General features: G+C 35.7%; 1 protein-coding gene across 1 annotated transcript; it reads left to right on the top strand.

The window, feature by feature from the left end:
* Positions 1-17,459: 17,459 nt before the first annotated feature.
* On the top strand, positions 17,460-18,712 carry LOC128030090 (uncharacterized). Its single transcript, XM_052617590.1, has 3 exons — positions 17,460-17,564; positions 17,650-17,966; positions 18,354-18,712. Exons 1-3 carry the CDS (start codon positions 17,479-17,481, stop codon positions 18,710-18,712), a joined length of 762 nt encoding a protein of 253 aa, XP_052473550.1. The 5' UTR covers positions 17,460-17,478.
* Positions 18,713-19,047: the final 335 nt, after the last annotated feature.

The raw sequence follows: 19,047 nt of genomic DNA on the forward strand, positions 1-19,047 counted from the left end.
CTGTGTATGGTTGTGACTTTAATTGTTCAATCATACAGATTTGTATTAAAACAGATTTATATTTAATCTGCTGAATGAACAAAACTTTGAAGACTCTCACCTACAAGCAAATGCAGCTGTCAATGCCAAACTGTGACTGTTAAAGCAGCCTTCATAGACATTTGTATCACTGATATATGCCATTTAATTCTTGATGCTTTCTTTCTATCATTAGGATTTTTTTTTTTTTTTTAGAAAATGGTTGTTTTAACTGTAAAATGCTTGTTAGATTAGGTGACTTATCAAAATAATAATAATAGTAATAATATGAATAATTTATGCTTCTCTTTTCAGAGAAACCAAGCTGATGTTCTTTAACCGTCAGGAGCGGGACATACTTTGGTGCTCTCACCTGGATGAACTCTGTAAAAAAGAGGAAAGGTATCATTTATCCCATTATATGTCTGACTGTCCGTTCTATCAGTAATGTCACATTTCTGAATGACAGCACAAGTGATTTTTAGAGGGAATCAATCAATTCAGATTCAAGGTTGTTTCAGTTCATCCTAACTATCATGTATGTTTCTTAGGTTTGAGGTGGAGTACATTCTGTCAGAGCCTACAGACTCTTGGAAAGGCAGAAGAGGGCGGATAGATGCTTGTATGCTGCAGAACTTCCTAGATAGACCAAAAAAAGTTTGTTTCTCAACATTTCTCTTATTAACTATTATTATTATTATTATTATTATTTTGTCATTTAAAATAATTCTCTATAATTCTCCTATGTTAGTTTTTACTATTTTTTTGAAAGATATGGTCAGTTGTGTTTTCTGCATTAGTCTTTTAGATATATTCATGACATGGAGCACTTGTGTAATGCAGCTAAAACAACTTAATTAAGGAAGCAATCCATGCAAACTGTTTTGTTGCTGTTGTCTTCATATAGTAAATAAAAATTGATCCGTAAATCAGGATACAAGAGATGGGATATTTTACATGTAAAGTTATTGCATGTTTGAAATGCTAATCTGACTGGCGAATGAAAGTTCCTTTTATCTCAGGGTATGTATAGATAAATTGCAATATGTTAAATTATCAAACTATAATGCAATTTCCCTACGGAAATGTAAACACCATAAATATAATTTGTGCCTTTAGTGTTGTTTTGTCTCAACTGAAATCTGTAAACTTGTATCTCAGGTCTGTCAGTTTAGAAGGGGATGAAAGGATTCATTGGGTAAGATTTCACCCTAAAAAGAGCAGCCCGAAAAAACGGAGCACAGCTGGAGGAAAACAAAACTAGAGGTATTTCGTATTGCTTGGCGGGAAAGTAACCTATCCTACAGAAAAGCATTAAAAACTGCTTGATCCGATTACTTTTCTTCTCTTTTAGAAGAAAACAAACATGAGCCCAGGTATTTATTCAATACAGTGGCTAAATTATCAAAAAATAAAGCCTCAACAAGTGTTGACATTTCCCAACATCACAGCAGTAATGACTTTATGAACTAATTTACTTCTAAAATCGATACTATTAGAGATAAAATTGTAACCATTCAACTGCCAGCTACAGTATCACAGCAGACCCCCTGAGGAACAGTTTCACTCGTTCTCTACTATAGGAGAGGAAGAATAAACTTAAAATAAACTTTTTAAATCATATAAACTAACAACATGTATGTTAGACCCTATACCATCAAAGCTCCTAAAAGAGGGTCTTCTAGAAGTCATAGAACCTCTTTTGACTATTATTAATTCCTCATTGTCAATAGGATATGTCCCCAAAACCTTCAAACTGGCTGTTACTAAGCCTCTCATCAAAAAACCACAACTTGACCCCAAAGAACTAATTACTTATCTCGAACCTCCCTTTTCTGTCCAAGATACTAGAAAAGGTGGGCTCCTCACAATTATATTCCTTCTTAGAGAAAAATGGCATATGTTAGGATTTCCAGTCAGGATTTAGACTGTATCATATCACTGTAAAAAAAAAGAAAAGTTTTTTCACAGAAATATTTTGTATTATTTTACAGATATTTTCTGCTTTTTTAACATTACGTGTAAATGTAATTAAAATACAGAAAAAATCTTTTATTAAAAACATTAACCATAAAATAAAAGTAATAATCGTTAAATTCATATAATGAGAAATTATAGTTTTTTTTACAGGATTATTCTTTTGTTTAATTGGCTTGAATGTGAAATTACATGAAATTCTATGTAAAAAGACAAAAAATTCACATATTTAAAATTAAGACAACTATGTGGTTTTTTTACTGTGAAACCTTAAATTTAAGGTAAATGCATGTAAAAAAACAATCGTAAAAAAACGGCAAAAAGTCTGGCAGCAAAGTTGCCAAACACTTACTGTCGAATTACAGTAAAAAACCTTACGTTATTCTACGGAATAAATCAGTTTTTTTAAATACAGATATTTACTGTAAACATTTTCTGTATTTTTACAGTTCCACTGCTGAAGAATGAAAAGAAAATCTCATAAAAAAAATGTCTGACGAATGTTAAACAAATGAATAAATCTACATAGAAACTGGAAATTATTGCAGAAATACCTTAAAATTATACAATTAATTAAAGTCTTCTGTTTTTACACAGTATTCTTTGGTAAATTCATAACATAATCAATTACATCCACAAGAATTCCCCGTCAAAAGTACAGATTTTTAGATGTAAAACACACAAAGAATTACATAACATTACTTAAAATACCGTATTTTAAAAGCTTTAGGTTTTTATTTTATGGGATTATCAAATCTATTAATATGAAATTCCTGTTAAATTTAGTTTTTGAACTGTAGAAAAAAATAAGATCACATTATAATAGCTTGCAAAGCCATATTTTTTATAGTCATTACTTTATATAAACAATATTTGACAGTAATTACAAGCATTTATCCAATATATCTACATAACTTTTCCCATTAATGTATGGGGTTTACTTTGAATAAACATACTTTTATAGTAATTAAAAGCAACTATCCAATATATCTACAGACTGTTCTCATTAATGAATGAGGTTACCTTTGTATAAACATTGTTTTATAGTAATTAAAAGCAACTATCCAATACATTTACAGACTTTCCCTATTAAAGTATGGGGTTTACTTTGAATGAACATACTTTTATAGTAATTATAAGAGTTTATTTACAAACTTTTCCCATTAATGTATAGGTTTACTTTGAATAAACTTACTTTTATAGTAATTAAACGCAACTATCCAATTTATATACATTCTTCTCCCATTAATGTATAGGGTTACTTTATATAAACATTGTTTTATAATACTTAAAAGCAACTATCCAATATATCTACATACTTTTCCCAATAATTCAGAGTTCACTTTATATAAACTGTTTTAATTTAAAGCAGCTATCCGATATATCTACATACTTTTCCTATTAATGAATGGAGTTTACATACATTGTTTTATAGTAAATAACAGAAACTATCCAATATATCTACAGACTTCTCCCATTAATGTAAGAGGTATACTTTCCAAAAGCATTTTTGATAGTAATTAAAATTAACGATCCAAGATATACATGTCAGACACTCTTCAGAGGAATATTTGTTCTGCAGTGTCTACATAGGTTCATTTCAGCTTTTTCAATTTGGTCTCACATGTTCTGTGTTGGTGTTGTAATTGCTGTCAAACTATCTTTGAATGAAAATTCTAGAACTAAGTCTTGTATTTAGCTTGTAATTTTGCAGTTATTTGAAGAGGGCTTAACAAAAGGCACTGAGACAGGTAAAACCAGTTATACTTCTTGAAGCAGTGTATAAGGCTAAACCAGCGTTTTCCTGTTCAGTTGGCCCAATATGATTCTAATAGAACTGCAATATGTCAGTTTATTGTAACAACAACAATATTCCCATTGTGTCAATGCATAAATATGTCATGCAAAAAAAAAGAAAAAGAATCTGAATTTTTACAGAATTTATTTTAATAGGCACAGCAAACATTTCTCATAAAAGTAAGTGCCCTTTTCACATGAAGAATACCACCAAATACTGAACTTCAGCAACTAAGTGGACTAAGTGGAATTTCTTTTTAAAACATTTTCCCCCAAAACAGAGGTCCTGTGATGAACATGAACATATTAACACAATTTTAACATTGATAATCATGAACACAATTCCTCTTCCTTTTGTCACAATTCCTCCAGTCCTGCTGCATCTGGATTCTCTATAATATACAAAAACAGAAAGATAAGGGACACAGAAACTTAGCAAAAAATATCAATAAAAGACAAATTGAGCAATGGCTTGTTACCTTGACAACTAAAGTCATCATTATAAACAGAACTACTGTTAAGAGTAAGTGCGATTAGGTGCGTAAAACGTAAAGCTTAGCTAGTGTTATAAAAAATAGCATAACAGCATTTGCTAATCCGATGAAGGTCACAAAATGCTCATACAGATACTTAGATATCACAGAAAATTTGAATATCGTGGTCACACATATATGTGTGTGTGTGTGTGTGTGTGTGTGTGTGTGTGTGTGTGTGTGTGTATATATATATATATATATATATATATATATATATATATATATATATATATATATATATATATATATATATATATATATATATACACATATACACACGCACACACATATACATATATATTTTGGCTTGGATGCAGCTGCTCGGCCATGGAAACCCATAGCATGAAGCTCTCTATGCACTTTTTTTCAGCAAATCCAAAGGCCACACGACGTTTGAAGGTCTGTAGCTATACTGCAGAAAGTTGGCGACTTCTGCGCACTGTGCGCCTCAACATTCTCTGACCCCGCTCTGTGATTTTATGTTAATTTTACGAATGGACTTATTGCACAGATGGCAACCTATCACGGTAGGGGTGGGAGACAATGAAAAAATATCATATCACGATTTCTTTCAGGCAGGATCACGATTCACAACCTTATCACAAATCATCACGACTATTTTGCAAGTGATTGTATTGGATTAATAAAGTAGGGTTAACTTTCTCTTTTAAACCAATGTAGCCTAATGATTCATTTAATCAACAAAGAACTGATTCATTTTGTTCTTATAACATTTGTATCTAAATGTTTTGATTCATTTTCCCATGAAAGAATGTGCTTTGCTTCTGCATATTTAAAAACACAAAGACAGGGAGAGACGTGTTGCAAATATTGATAGTCGTTTACAGTAGCTAATAGTGCTGCTGTGCGTTAGGGAGTTGAGGCAGAGCAGCCAGGGGACACGGGGAAATTTAATGTCAATTTTATGATGCCCAACAGTTGCAGTTTGTCCTTTGTAGACAGCGGAGAGCGCAGGCAAGGCAGCTGACTTGCGATGTTGACAGAGCAGTTGTCAACTGAGTGTATGAGCCATAGAACTAAAAACGATAGATTGTGCACTAGCACGATAGTAACGATCTCTCTGAAAAGGAAGATCGTAATTTTAATCGTTCACGATCAAATATCGTAACATCGCCCACTCCTATATCACTGTACCACTCTTGAATTCCATGAGCTCCTGAGAGCGACCCATTCTGTCACAAATGTTTGTAGAAGCAGTCTGCATGCCTAGCTTCTTGATTTTATACACATGTGGCCATGGAAGTGATTGGAACACCTGAATTCAATTCAATGATTCAGAGGGGTGTCCTAAAACTTTTACCAATATAGTGTACATATACATACGTATACACACACACACACACACACACACATATTTATAAATATATGTATAAATGGCAAATGCCAGGTAAAAAGGTCTTCATCCCACTCCTTATTGAATTTGTGATTAGGGGACATGAAATAAATAAAATAAAAGTAATCAGTGAATTAACATGAAAATTATTGAACAACTCACCATTCACTCCATCCAGTCATGCTCTGAAATTTTTGAGATGAGTGACAGGACCTTGGGATTGACTGCAAGACACTTCTTCTTGGCTTGTTTCTGTACTTTTGAGCCCTTGTCCGGATTGATCTTGAACATGCATCTGTAAAGGAGTGAAAAATAAAAGGCTTGACATCGTGGACAAATGGTGTACATTTTCACAATTCATTCTCATACTGGGATTGGTGGACGCCTAGCTGCACTTAATGTATGTCCCTCTAAATGATGGGGCATAGCAACAGTATCTTGAAGTGTGCTTTATCTGCAAATAGGCCATCAGAACCACACTCTCACAAGTTAAAATGCTCATTTACTAGGGGTGTGCAAGACACTTAACCCACGAGATGATATTTGAGATTGTGTTCACAAGATCAAGACGAGATTTAAAAAATCTTTAGAAATCTTGAAGGCGGAAATATATGAAAAATTTTAAAATATTTAACACTTTATTTCCTGCATTCTGATGTTTTTTTTTATGTGAAGAGATAAACAAATTTCAGGTAGCAGAAGACAATTCAAAATTTATAGCCTAACAATAACGGAATATAATGCAGCTCTCAGCCATTGTGTGCTGCTTTCAGATCTGTTTCCCCTGTAGATTAACTTTTCTCAAGCAATATCATCACTGCGGAGTCATGATAGCTTCCCTCCTCTTTGTGTCTTAGTTTGAGGAACTAACTTCTATAGATGTGATTTTCACCTCAATGATAGATTCTTTAATTTATTCATTATAATTCAGTTGGAAACTCCAAGGGTCTCATTTATAAACAAGTACATACGTACAAAACAGGGCTGGAAACATGCGTAAGCCACTTCCCAAGCAAAGGTTGTGATCTACAATACATTATTCATTTAGCTGACGCTTTTATCCAAACCGACTTACAATTGCTATATATGTCAGAGGTCGCACGCCTCTGGAGCAACTAGTGGTTAAGTGTCTTGCTCAGGGACACATTGGTGTCTCACAGTGGATTCAAACCCAGCTCTCTCACACCAAAGGCATGTGTCTTATCCACTACGCCATCAAAACCTCTATAAAAAAAAAAATTGATGGGAGAATGTGCGGTCCTGTAAGTAAACTCTGAACCATGCGTACCCGCATAAAGAGAAAAAAAGAAAAACGGCGACTCACATGGCAGAAGGATGAAACTCATTTAAATGAATAGACATACTATTGTGTAAAATAAATATTACCTCAGAGTAGTATAGGCTTAAAGCCTTTCTGAATAAAAAATAAAATACCCGTTTTATTCATTTTCCCTAAAGTGCGCTAAAAAAAGGTAAGTTGCAGCGCACACAAAACTAACCAGATATAGGATAATAAACACATGATTAGTTTTGTCACCTGCAACTCCGTTTTCACAGCCGTTGGATAGCCTCATGAGGAGACAGCTTGTTGTTAACTGTTATTATCTTTTTATCTGTCTTTCAAAACAATCGAGACTAGGGATGTTAACGATTAATCGATGATCGATTAATTGTCGATAATACCTTTAATCGATAAAACTTATCGATCATCGATTAAAGCTGCAGTAGGGAACTTTTGACGCTCTAGGGGTTAATAAACAACTGCTTGCATCTTGCGGAAGAACATCGTAGCCGGAACTACTTCTCTCTGTTTATGTCTATGAAGAATCACAAAGGTACTGGGTTACTCCGCCGCGGTACCCCCGAAGCAATCTAAAATAGTCCGAATATAAACACTTATTATAGGTGCACCCTAGTGATTCAGGACAAGCCAAAAACACGGTTTGGAAAATGGATTCATGGTGTACTCACTTATTATATACATTTTTCTACATTTTGAACACAAACAAAGTTACGGAGCGCAGCTCTGATTGGTTGTTTCTTACCGGGAGCGGTGGGAGTTTCTGCAAATGGAACAGTGTATACATTCTGACAAGCACGCATCTGAGACGGCGTTGGTGACACGATGTATTAGTCGTTATATTTTCTAAAGTTATTTAATTAAATGATCAATAACACCAAAACATTTTACAATCCTACTAGCCCTTTATTTAGATTAAAACCCTTCTCATTAATTGATTGTTTATTTAAATGACGATGGATCATGGGAATTTGTGAAAATTAACATCCCTAATCGAGACCGATTTGGTACCAAATGACTTACACTAACAGATGCACTTACAAGATTGTACAAAACAATGGCTTACATTAAAATTAAATACTTTTTCTGTGTGTTTCTCTCTATAGTGTGAAATTGTTTATTAAATTAATTACACAAGTTGTGGTTTCCTGCAAGTAAAACAGAAAACTCTCAAGACCCTACTGTTATGTACCATGCACTGGATTGTTACAAAGCCTACACCGTTACTACACTTTTTTGTTTATTATTGTGGGAGTTCCAAATGTAACCCTCTAGAAAAAAAGATAAACAAAATGTACAATTACCTTTGGAGAAACTCCATTGTTGCCCCAAGCTCTACAGGGTAGTCTATGTTGAGGACATAGTATGTCATGAACATGTCAACAAGTGCCTCTGTATATGTCTTGACACTGTCATTAACCACCACCTGGTCCACTGCTACCATCAAGTTCGATGCAGTCAGTGGGCTCTCCCCTGTGAAGGACACACACACACACAAAAAGAGCTTTAAGTTTACCACTTACACATTTAATTTTCTGAATTGCAATGAGGGAAAGATACGAGCAAACGCTGGCAGGACTTTACGGAAACCTATTTATTAAGTCAGCATCAAACTATATTGTTATAAACTGTTTTGTTTAATTTGATCTCTCTTTTGAAATTATATCCGTATACCTCATTATACAGATATACTGCCCAGCCCTAAAACAATGGCAGAGACAAACAGACTTATTGCGGTTTGACAGTTCCGGGTGAACTCGGGAAAGCCATGTGTGGACCCAGTGTTTCCCCACAGGATTTTAAGAGACTGGTGGGTGGAATTCAGAAGAAAAATTGTGTACATTAAAAGTTAAATGCATTAATTTGGTGCATTAAGAGGCTATCTATTAATAACTTTGCACTCTTTTAAACAACGTTGTGCTCTAGTAAACTTTTTGATCATAAACCCATTGTATAGCTATAAATGTTGATGAAACAACAACAAAATTCAACAATTGTAGCTTAATGTTTTTCCAGCAACTCTAAATCAAAGAATAGAAAATAGAATAAGTAATTTTCCTAACATTTTATTGTTGATGTTTTTGTTTACTTTTGTGAATATGATATCATCCAATTAATCTTATTTCCATACTGTATAGACAGATTATTTTGTAAACCAGAGGTTGTCACATGTGTATCCTCCTCACACTAAATTCATCAAGTGCGATGCAATTTGATAAATAATGTTGTATTTGGTTCTCGTATCACGTAACATGAAGACTTCACAGCTTCTCTTCAGGTAGGACTCTCATACTGCAACACTTGTCTTTGCCAAAGTGTGTGAGCGTGCGAGCTTACAGCAGCGCCCACAAAACACAACGTTAGAGGTCTGAAATGTTGTAACGAGATGTGTAAAAATATTTTCGGTTCATTTTGAGACTATGGCGGAGCAAATTAGACTACGGCGGACTGCCATGGTCTCCTTAATTAATGGGAAACACTGGTGGACCTACCAACAAGGCTACCTGTAACATACAGTAGCAACCATTGGCTTTTATATGGCAGTGGAAGAGTGATCAATACAATCAACAAAAACATAAAATGTGTCTTGATACTGGATCAATGTTGTACATAACGGTGCACAAATCATTTCTTTGAATTTTCTTTTAAGTGTTAGAGGCAGCCACACTGGAAGAAACACAAATGTTCTGTAGAAGGCCTGTATTGTTTGGTTGAAGGCTGAGATGGAGCTGCGGTAGGTGACTCGCTTTGCATTATGAGGATGTGCAAACCTTGACTAAACAATGACATAATTTTCAGCAAACTGAAATTGAATCTGGAATTCCAAAATAGCATTCCTAGAAAATATTCCAAAAAACTTGCAATGACATTTATTTTAACTTACAACACACCACTATGCATGGGGTTGTGGGGAGATTTTGAGTGTTCACTTCTGTCGAAATACAAGTATCCACGACACTGAAGAACATCTTGTCCTGATCTTCCTTGAAGTGGGCTAACAGCATTAACACAGCCCCACAGGAATCTTGAGCTGTGGCCTCTATTAGAGGAAGTAGTTTGGGAGCAAGACTTCCTCTTTCTGGGCGCAGACTCTTGAAATATCCCAGGACCTTTCTGAACTTTTTATTAATGGCCTCTTCAAATTTTTCATCTATGTGGACACCGGTTAGTTGCCAGAAATGAGCCTTTAACCCAATAGTGAGGAAAAGATATGGTCATTCTTCTTTTAAGGTATGCGTCTCTTTTTCATTTAGAACATCTCTTCTCTGGGAAGCAAATGTGTTGATCATCAATGTCTCTATTTTTTTCTCGTCTTTCTCATTTTCATCAAACAGTTTGTGTAGTTCCTCTTTAATCTTCCTTTGCTCTTCAAGATTCCCAGGCAGTTGCGGATATGCGTTAACACATCCATATGCATCCTTCCTTTGTCTCTTCTTTCTGTTGTCATCACTGCTGGGCTGAGTCATCTTGGGTGGCTCCAACCTTTTGTAGTTGTCCACTCTGCTTTGTAGCTGTTTTGTGATAGAATCGTAGCCACTCCCTACTACTTGATTTTCAATCACATCTTTAAGGGAGTTTGGATAGGCCAACACCATCTTGCGGGCAATTTCACTCAGGTGCTTCTTTCCAGGATTTTTGCAGACAGCCAGGATTTCTGCACTAATCAACCTGATTCGCTCTCTTCTATCCCTCGAAGTTGGGCGTTCTTTCTTCTCCAGAGTGTTCTTTATATGTGAAGGCATTATATTCCACTGTATGTTGAAGTTGAAGTGCCAGTTATTGTCCAGAACTGGTGCTCCCATCCCATTGACACTAGACCTTTGCGGGTTGGAGGCCATTTCATTTGAATCATGCAGACCTGTAATACAGTAAGCCATAATTATTAGCAAAGACATGTGAAATTGGTTGGTTTGTCTCTTAACCAATCAAATTTGTATTTACAATGATACTTCACTTCATGTGTTGTCTTGGAAAATACAGTGAACTATTTATAATGCAATTCAATATGTCAAGTCTCCCAATTTCAAGTCTAATTATTGGGACAATATGACCACTCTGCTCAGCTGTTACAACACTATACTTAACATATTAAATTTATTATATATTTTTTTATTTATTATTATAGTTTAAATGGTTCTGACAAGGATTTAGTTTATATATTTTGCTAGTTCATAATTATATTTATATGTTAACATTTTTGGCAATATGCAATGTTTGGCTGCTAACACTGTGTAGAGTGAAACTGAGATGTGGTACAGTTAACATCAAGAGCAGTTTTTAGCGTCTTTGTGCTTGCAACAGCACTTTGCACCTTAATTCACTAATTTAGCGAAACCTTGAACATCCCCTACAGCTAAAAGTGTACATAGCAAATGTACGCACATTCATTTGTGTCATGGAAACATCTTGGAGTGGACTGGGGTGTAAAGGAGCTTGCAGATGAGCCTTGGCAAGAGTCGACTAATTGTACATCACTTGAAGCATCTCTCTCTGAACTGCTGCTTTGGCCTGTACAGGTTCCTAAGTAGCAGTGAAAACATAAATTTTTGCATACAGTCATAACAGGCACAGAGAAGTATCTATTATTGGGTTCTTGCACTGACCACCACCTCTGGAAGTACACTACTGTCTGAGCATCGTTGGATGTTAAATTAACACAGAAGACACTATCTGAAATTATAATGAAATCTAAATCATAAAGATTAATTTAATGATTTAATTTAACAATGTCACATGATATATAAAACACTAGTGTAATTTCCCATCCATCAAACAGACATGTGGCAAAAAAGCAGGGAAATATACAGAGAGCCCCTCACACCCAAATAAAACTGGCGGCGGCACTATTATAACATGGATGGTAAATAATGAGAATAAGTTATTAGGTGGATGTGTTGCAGTGGGAATCAAAGACAAGTGTCTAATCCACTGCACCATTGTAACCTCTCTATAATAATAATTATTTTCTATTCATTTTTTACCAAACTTCAACAGCTAAATGTGCAACATGAAATAATTGAGTCTATAACTAAACTAACTTTCAAATTAGTTCAGTAGAAGTTAAGAGACAGCAGCAAAGGTTGTTGCCTGTTTAAGACCTGGTGACCTAACTGTTATATTATTCAGGAAACTCAGATCAAACAGCTGATCAGTCTCTGTCTATTGATAAACTGTAGGAAAAAGTTTGACATTTCAACTGTGGCAGCGGACGGGCGTGTGCGTGAGACGAGAACGACCGCAACATTTTCAAGATTACACAGAAGCCGTTGCCATGGTTACCTCATGGAGCGCTTGTCTGCAGATGAGGAGCGCAGATCAACCCCGCAGATCCAAGCCAATGAGAAATGAATTTATTACTTACCAAAACCTTTAACATATGGACGACTTAAAAAGCAACCATTCATACAGGAAAGTGTAGCCTATATAGACTATATGATTAATCAATCGACAACAAAGTCAAAATAAAAATTGAATATAGCCTATAACAAGCAATAATTAAAACAGTTTTGGGCAAGTTACTCAGAAATAATATAGCTATTACTTAATAGTTACTTAGCATATAGGCTACTGCTTAAAAAAGTAATATTAGCTACTCTACATATTACTGGGTGATATAACGGCACTCTCTCCCGACGAGTCCAAGCATCACTGGCAGTAGCTAACTTAGCAGCCAGAGTTTCTGAATTTGACGTTGCTGTGTTGCTTTAGCTGATGCTTCAATTAGCCTAAATGTAGAATTGTTCGCAGTTGAAATTTTTGCTGGTTGCACAAAGTTTACAATGGACGACAATGTTCTTTGCATCTTAGACTCTAACACAATAATGGCAATAACGTTACTTACAGCTGTCGAAAATACTTTTTGGCTAACAGCTGACTTGAACAACATAAGGTGCCGCTGACCTTTCACTCGGCCAGCTACTGTACCCCCCTGCCCTCCCTTTTTTTTTATATTACAGATCTGTGTGATTCATGTGGGTCAGCTTTTCAGGTCGGAAAATCCTGAATAATCCAAAAAAAGTCACATCCCTGAACAAAATGTTATGTATTTCCCAACAAAAAGAAATTACAAATGTCAGGGGTAAATGTTACTAGGGCTGGCCTGAATGTACATTTTTTAGCTTTGACGCTTCGATAGTAATAGCAAATAATCTAAGCTTATTGAGCAGGTGAAGAGCGAGGCAGGGACCTCTCTGCTCACAAAAGATTTCAATTGTTGTCTTTATTATAAAAAAAAAAAAAAAAATGTACTAATACAATTTTTTTTTTACTTACTTCTGACAGAAGTAAAAAGTCTTGGGATAGACACCGATGACAAGGAGCTTGCAGGGGAGCCCGGATAAGAGTCACTGACCATGGATAAATCTCTATCTGTTTCTGAACTGGCATTCTGTGCCAAGTAACCTAAATGACAGTATAAAACAAACATAGCCATAAATATAATTTAAGACATGCACAAATGCGAAGCAGTCATTGTTTTACTTACTTGTGACACGAGCAAGAAGCTTTCTTGCCTCAACTTTCTTCAGGACACCAAGGTCATCTGGTTCCACAAAATTTAAATTCTCTACAGTATTAACACCAAGACTTTCAAGTTCATTCATTAAAGGTTGCAGTCTACAGTCTGGTAGAACTGCTGTTATGAAACTGGTCAGGTCATCCATGACTACAGAAAAAGATAAAAACATATCAAACTTCCATACACAGCATTCAGTCTCATGTATGTGTTTGTCCTGTAAATAAGACTACATGGCCTGCTAGTCAAGTGAGCTGACAGTAATTAGCATAACAACTTAGCATAACATTTGACAGGGCTGGGCAATGTATTCAATATATTCTAGGGCTGGGCCAATTCATTGACGTAATAGTTTAGGAAAATAAATTGATTCAAATAACGCACGTCGATGTGTCGCTCAATCTGGTGTAAGTACGGATTCTCACTAACAACAAGCTGCAGCTATAAGACCAAGTCTCTGGCTGTCTAAAATTTGGGAGTATTTTAGACTGAAACTCAACACATATCGCTGTGTGGGCTCTGTGAACTGGAAATTGCTTCAATGCAGCACAACTGCTGTGCACGGATACGTGAAGCAGCATGAACACGCAAAGCAAAAGCATCCGGGAGAACTTGTGAAGACAATAATGGCAGCACTGCAAATCCCGTTTACTTTTAATCTCCACACAAGCATGTTATATTGTGATAATCTGTACGAAGAACGTGTTTCTGTTACTTGTAGTACATTAAAATTGATTTTCTAAATGTATCATTGGCTCCATGTTAAAAGTTATTTTAGTATGTTATATTGAGATATAATCGTTTAGTGTGGAATATACCATTATTTATGAAAATTAAATTTTTCGCCCAGCTCTATTCAGAGGTGTAAAGTACTTAAGTAATTTTACTTGATTACTGTACTTAAGTATTATTTTTGGGGATTTTTACTTTACTTGAGTACAATTAAAAATCAATACTTCTACTTTTACTTAATTACATTTTTTTTAGAAAAAAAAGTACTTTTTACTCCTTACAATTTTATTTACAGTCAAAAAGTACTTATTTTTTGGAGATCACTTCATTCTATTTTCCCTTGCTATTACCAAACCAATTGAATTGCGCTGATGCCCAGTTTAATTTAAATGTTATTTATTCTGCCTATGAAAATCGTTTTCACATTATATGAAATTGGTCAGACATGTTCATTGGTCCTTTGGAAGTGACGTCATGTCACATCTATTACCACAATGCACAGCACCTTGACCTGGAAATTAGAGAAATTATAACAGTCAATCAGTGGAAGAAAATGGAGGAAGTATGTGATTCATCAGCAGCTGCGAGCAGCACAGTCCAAAATCAGCCACAGGATCAAGAGCACCCGTGGCCGTATCTTCGCGAATTCTTTTCTTTTAGTGGTGTAAATAAAGATTCATTCAAGATGAAATGTGTCCTCTGTCTCCCGCTTAATAAAGAAATATCGGCCTTCAAAAGTTCGCCATCAAACCTAAGGAAGCATATTGAGGTAAGTACATTAAGTATTTTGTTTTACTGATAGTTTTTTTTTTTTTTTTTTTTTTGGGTGTGCATGTTTTGACGTTGATGGCGCTTTTTTTTATGTGTAGTAGGCCTATTTTCACTAATGCATGCGATTGACAATATAAGGCTCACGTAATAAAATGCTAAAATGCATTTGTAATTGTCTGTAAATTATTTGCTATGGTAACGTTAAGTCCACGTGAAATTTGGTGCCTATTGCAGCTTTGAATAATCATTATCATTCCGTGCTCTCATTGTGTTTGAATTCATGCAAAACACAAGAAAACCAAGCGAGAAATTTTTATTTTTAATAATTACCAAACATGTTGTATTGTCAAAACGGTAACACTTTACAATGAGGTTGATTAGTTCATGTATTAACTAACATTAAATAACCATGAGCAATACATTTGTTACTGTATCTGTTAATCTTTGTTAACGTTAGTTAATAGAAATACAGATGTTCATTGTTTGTTCATGTTAGTTCACAGTGCATTAACTAATGTTAACAAGATATAAAGTATTAGTAAATGTTGAAATTAACATGTTTACGTGCAGTTCATTATTAGTTCATGTTAACTAATGTAGTTAACTAACGAACCTTATTGTAAAAGTGTTACCATCAAAACTAATGTAATGAAATCAATTCACCCTGTCATGTCAGCCTTACAGTCCTGTGTTTTTGTCAATATAATCAGAAATAAAATTAATGTTTGATTGTCACTAAATGCTACTGTATTTCTAAAATCAAGTATTTAACATTATAAAGTGTGCAATTGGCTGCAAATGTCAGTTTTATTAAAGGGTTAGTTCACCCAAAAATGAAAATAATGTCATTAATGACTCGCCCTCATGTCGTTCCAAGCCCGTAAGACCTCCGTTCATCTTCAGAACACAGTTTAAGATATTTTAGATTTAGTCCGAGAGCTTTCTGTGCCTCCATTGAGAATGTATGTACGGTATACTGTCCATGTCCAGAAAGGTAATAAAAACATCATCAAAGTAGTCCATGTGACATCAGTGGGTTAGTTAGAATTTTTTGAAGCATCGAATACATTTTGGTCCAAAAATAACAAAACCTACGACTTTATTCGGCATTGTATTCTCTTCCGGGTCTGTTGTCAATCCGCGTTCACGACTTCGCAGTGACGCTACAATGCTGAATAAAGTCGTAGGTTTTGTTATTTTTGGACCAAAATGTATTTTCGATGCTTCAAATAATTCTACCTAACCCACTGATGTCACATGGACTACTTTGATGATGTTTTTATTACCTTTCTGGACATGGACAGTATACCGTACATACATTTTCAGTGGAGGGACAGAAAGCTCTCGGACTAAATCTAAAATATCTTAAACTGTGTTCCGAAGATGAACGGAGGTGTTACGGGCTTGGAATGACATGAGGGTGAGTCATTAATGACATCTTTTCATTTTTGGGTGAACTAACCCTTTAATGCTGTAATCAGAGAGTGTATGTGTAATTGTTACATTTATTGCATACAATATAAATATTTATTTGTTGTTTTTACAGAGAATGCACCCAAATTACCTCAAAAACTACTCTAAATTGACAGCACAGAAGAGAAAGATCGGGACCTCCACCCATGCTTCCAGCAGTAAGCAACTGAAAGTTGACTCAGTTTTCCCAGTCAAACATGTGTCTCCAGTCACTGTGAACAAAGCTATATTAAGGTACATCATTCAAGGACTTCATCCTTTCAGCACTGTTGATCTGCCATCATTTAAAGAGCTGATTAGTACACTGCAGCCTGGCATTTCTGTCATTACAAGGCCTACTTTACGCTCCAAGATAGCTGAAGCTGCTCTGATCATGAAACAGAAAGTGACTGCTGCCATGAGTGAAGTTGAATGTAACTTCATTGGTGTAACTGCTCACTGGATCAACCCTGGAAGTCTTGAAAGACATTCCGCTGCACTTGCCTGCAAAAGATTAATGGGCTCTCATACTTTTGAGGTACTGGCCAGTGCCATGAATGATATCCACTCAGAGTATGAAATACGTGACAAGGTTGTTTGCACAACCACAGACAGTGGTTCCAACTTTCTGAAGGCTTTCAGAGTTTTTGGTGTGGAAAACAATGATATCGAGACTGAGGCAAGAAGGTGTGAAAGTGATGACACTGATTCTGAAGGCTGTGGTGAGGGAAGTGATGGTGTGGAATTCCAAGATGCCTCACGAGTCCTGGACCAAGACGATGGCTTCGAATTCCAGCTACCAAAACATCAAAAGTGTGCCTGTCACTTACTTAACCTAGTCTCAAGCGTTGATGCCCAAAAAGCTCTCTCAAATGAACACTACAAGAAACTCTACAGATCTGTCTTTGGCAAATGCCAAGCTTTATGGAATAAAAGCAGCCGATCGGCTCTAGCAGCTGAAGCTGTTGAATCAGAAAGCCGGCTTCAGCTTTTAAGGCCCAACCAAACGCGGTGGAATTCAACTTTTATGGCTGTTGACAGAATTCTTCAAATTTGCAAAGAAGCAGGAGAAGGCGCACTTCGGAATATATGCACCTCTCTTGAGGTTCCAATGTAAGTGTTTTTCCCCTCTATCGATGTAAACAAATGTGGGTTGTTGTTGTTTAATACTCTTTGATTATGCTGATTTCTCCTGTAGGTTTAATCCAGCAGAAATGCTGTTCTTGACAGAGTGGGCCAACACAATGCGTCCAGTTGCAAAAGTACTCGACATCTTGCAAGCGGAAACGAATACACAGCTGGGGTGGCTGCTGCCTAGTGTCCATCAGTTAAGCTTGAAACTTCAGCGACTCCACCATTCTCTCAGGTACTGTGACCCACTTGTGGATGCCCTACAACAAGGAATCCAAACACGATTCAAGCATATGTTTGAAGATCCTGAGATCATAGCAGCTGCCATCCTTCTCCCTAAATTTCGGACCTCTTGGACAAATGATGAAACCATCATAAAACGAGGTAAATGAATGCAAGCAACATACACTTGACGAATTCTAATCTGGGCAACCTTTGAGCCATACCAAAATTATTCTTTTATTTATTTATTTTTGCACTTTTTAGGAATGTTATATCCCATCTTTGGCTGTGATCTCAATATGAATATTGATGTAAAGTATTCTTGCAGCAGGTTGTAGTTATCCCTCAGTGTTTCTTGAAACAAAACTCATATGTATCATATGTGGTTTGGAAATGCAGTTAGATTTTATGCTAAAATAAGGGATTTGCATGATTTTAGATGTAGATGACTGCACGTAAATGTAGTTTATGACAAAATCCATAAAATTTGTTCCCAGTCAGAAGCCCCTCAACCAAACTTTTCTTTGTGTCTGCTCACTGTGATTGTAGGCATGGACTACATCAGAGTGCATCTGGAGCCTTTGGACCACAAGAAGGAATTGGCCAACAGTTCATCTGATGATGAAGATTTTTTCGCTTCTTTGAAACCGACAACACATGAAGCCAGCAAAGAGTTGGATGGATATCTGGCCTGTGTTTCAGACACCAGGGAGTCTCTGCTCACGTTTCCTGCTATTTGCAGCCTCTCTATCAAGACTAATACACCTCTTCCCGCATCGGCTGCCTGTGAGAGGCTTTTCAGCACTGCAGGATTGCTTTTCAGCCCCAAAAGAGCTAGGCTTGACACTAACAATTTTGAGAATCAGCTTCTACTGAAGTTAAATCTGAGGTTTTACAACTTTGAGTAGCGTGTAGTGGCATTAGATTGTCTGTCTTATAGTTTGATAATTAAATACAAACAGTTCTAAAGCAGGATAAAACCTTGTATGCATTTCATTTAATGTTTTTTGAGATTAAAAGCTTAAACAAGAATCTCTAGTTTTCTTTCTTGCTTTTACTTTTACTTGAGTACAATTTTAATCGAGTACTTTTTTACTTTTACTCAAGTAAGATTCTAGCCAGATACTTTTACTTTCACTTGAGTAAAATTTTTGAGTACTTTTTACATCTCTGGCTCTATTTGACAGTAAATGGGAGCTCATTAGGAAGATAGTTTTAATGTTAAAGTTTTTATTGGGTGACC

This window comes from Carassius gibelio, chromosome A16 (genome assembly GCF_023724105.1).
Source record: "Carassius gibelio isolate Cgi1373 ecotype wild population from Czech Republic chromosome A16, carGib1.2-hapl.c, whole genome shotgun sequence".
NCBI classification, from domain to species: Eukaryota; Metazoa; Chordata; class Actinopteri; order Cypriniformes; family Cyprinidae; genus Carassius; species Carassius gibelio.

Coding starts and splice junctions, on each gene's coding strand:
- LOC128030090 (XM_052617590.1), top strand. CDS start 17,479: ATGGCTGTTGACAGAATTCTTCAAATTTGCAAAGAAGCAGGAGAAGGC. Junction 17,565..17,649: donor ACCTCTCTTGAGGTTCCAAT/GTAAGTGTTTTT, acceptor TTTCTCCTGTAG/GTTTAATCCAGCAGAAATGC. Junction 17,967..18,353: donor TGAAACCATCATAAAACGAG/GTAAATGAATGC, acceptor CTGTGATTGTAG/GCATGGACTACATCAGAGTG.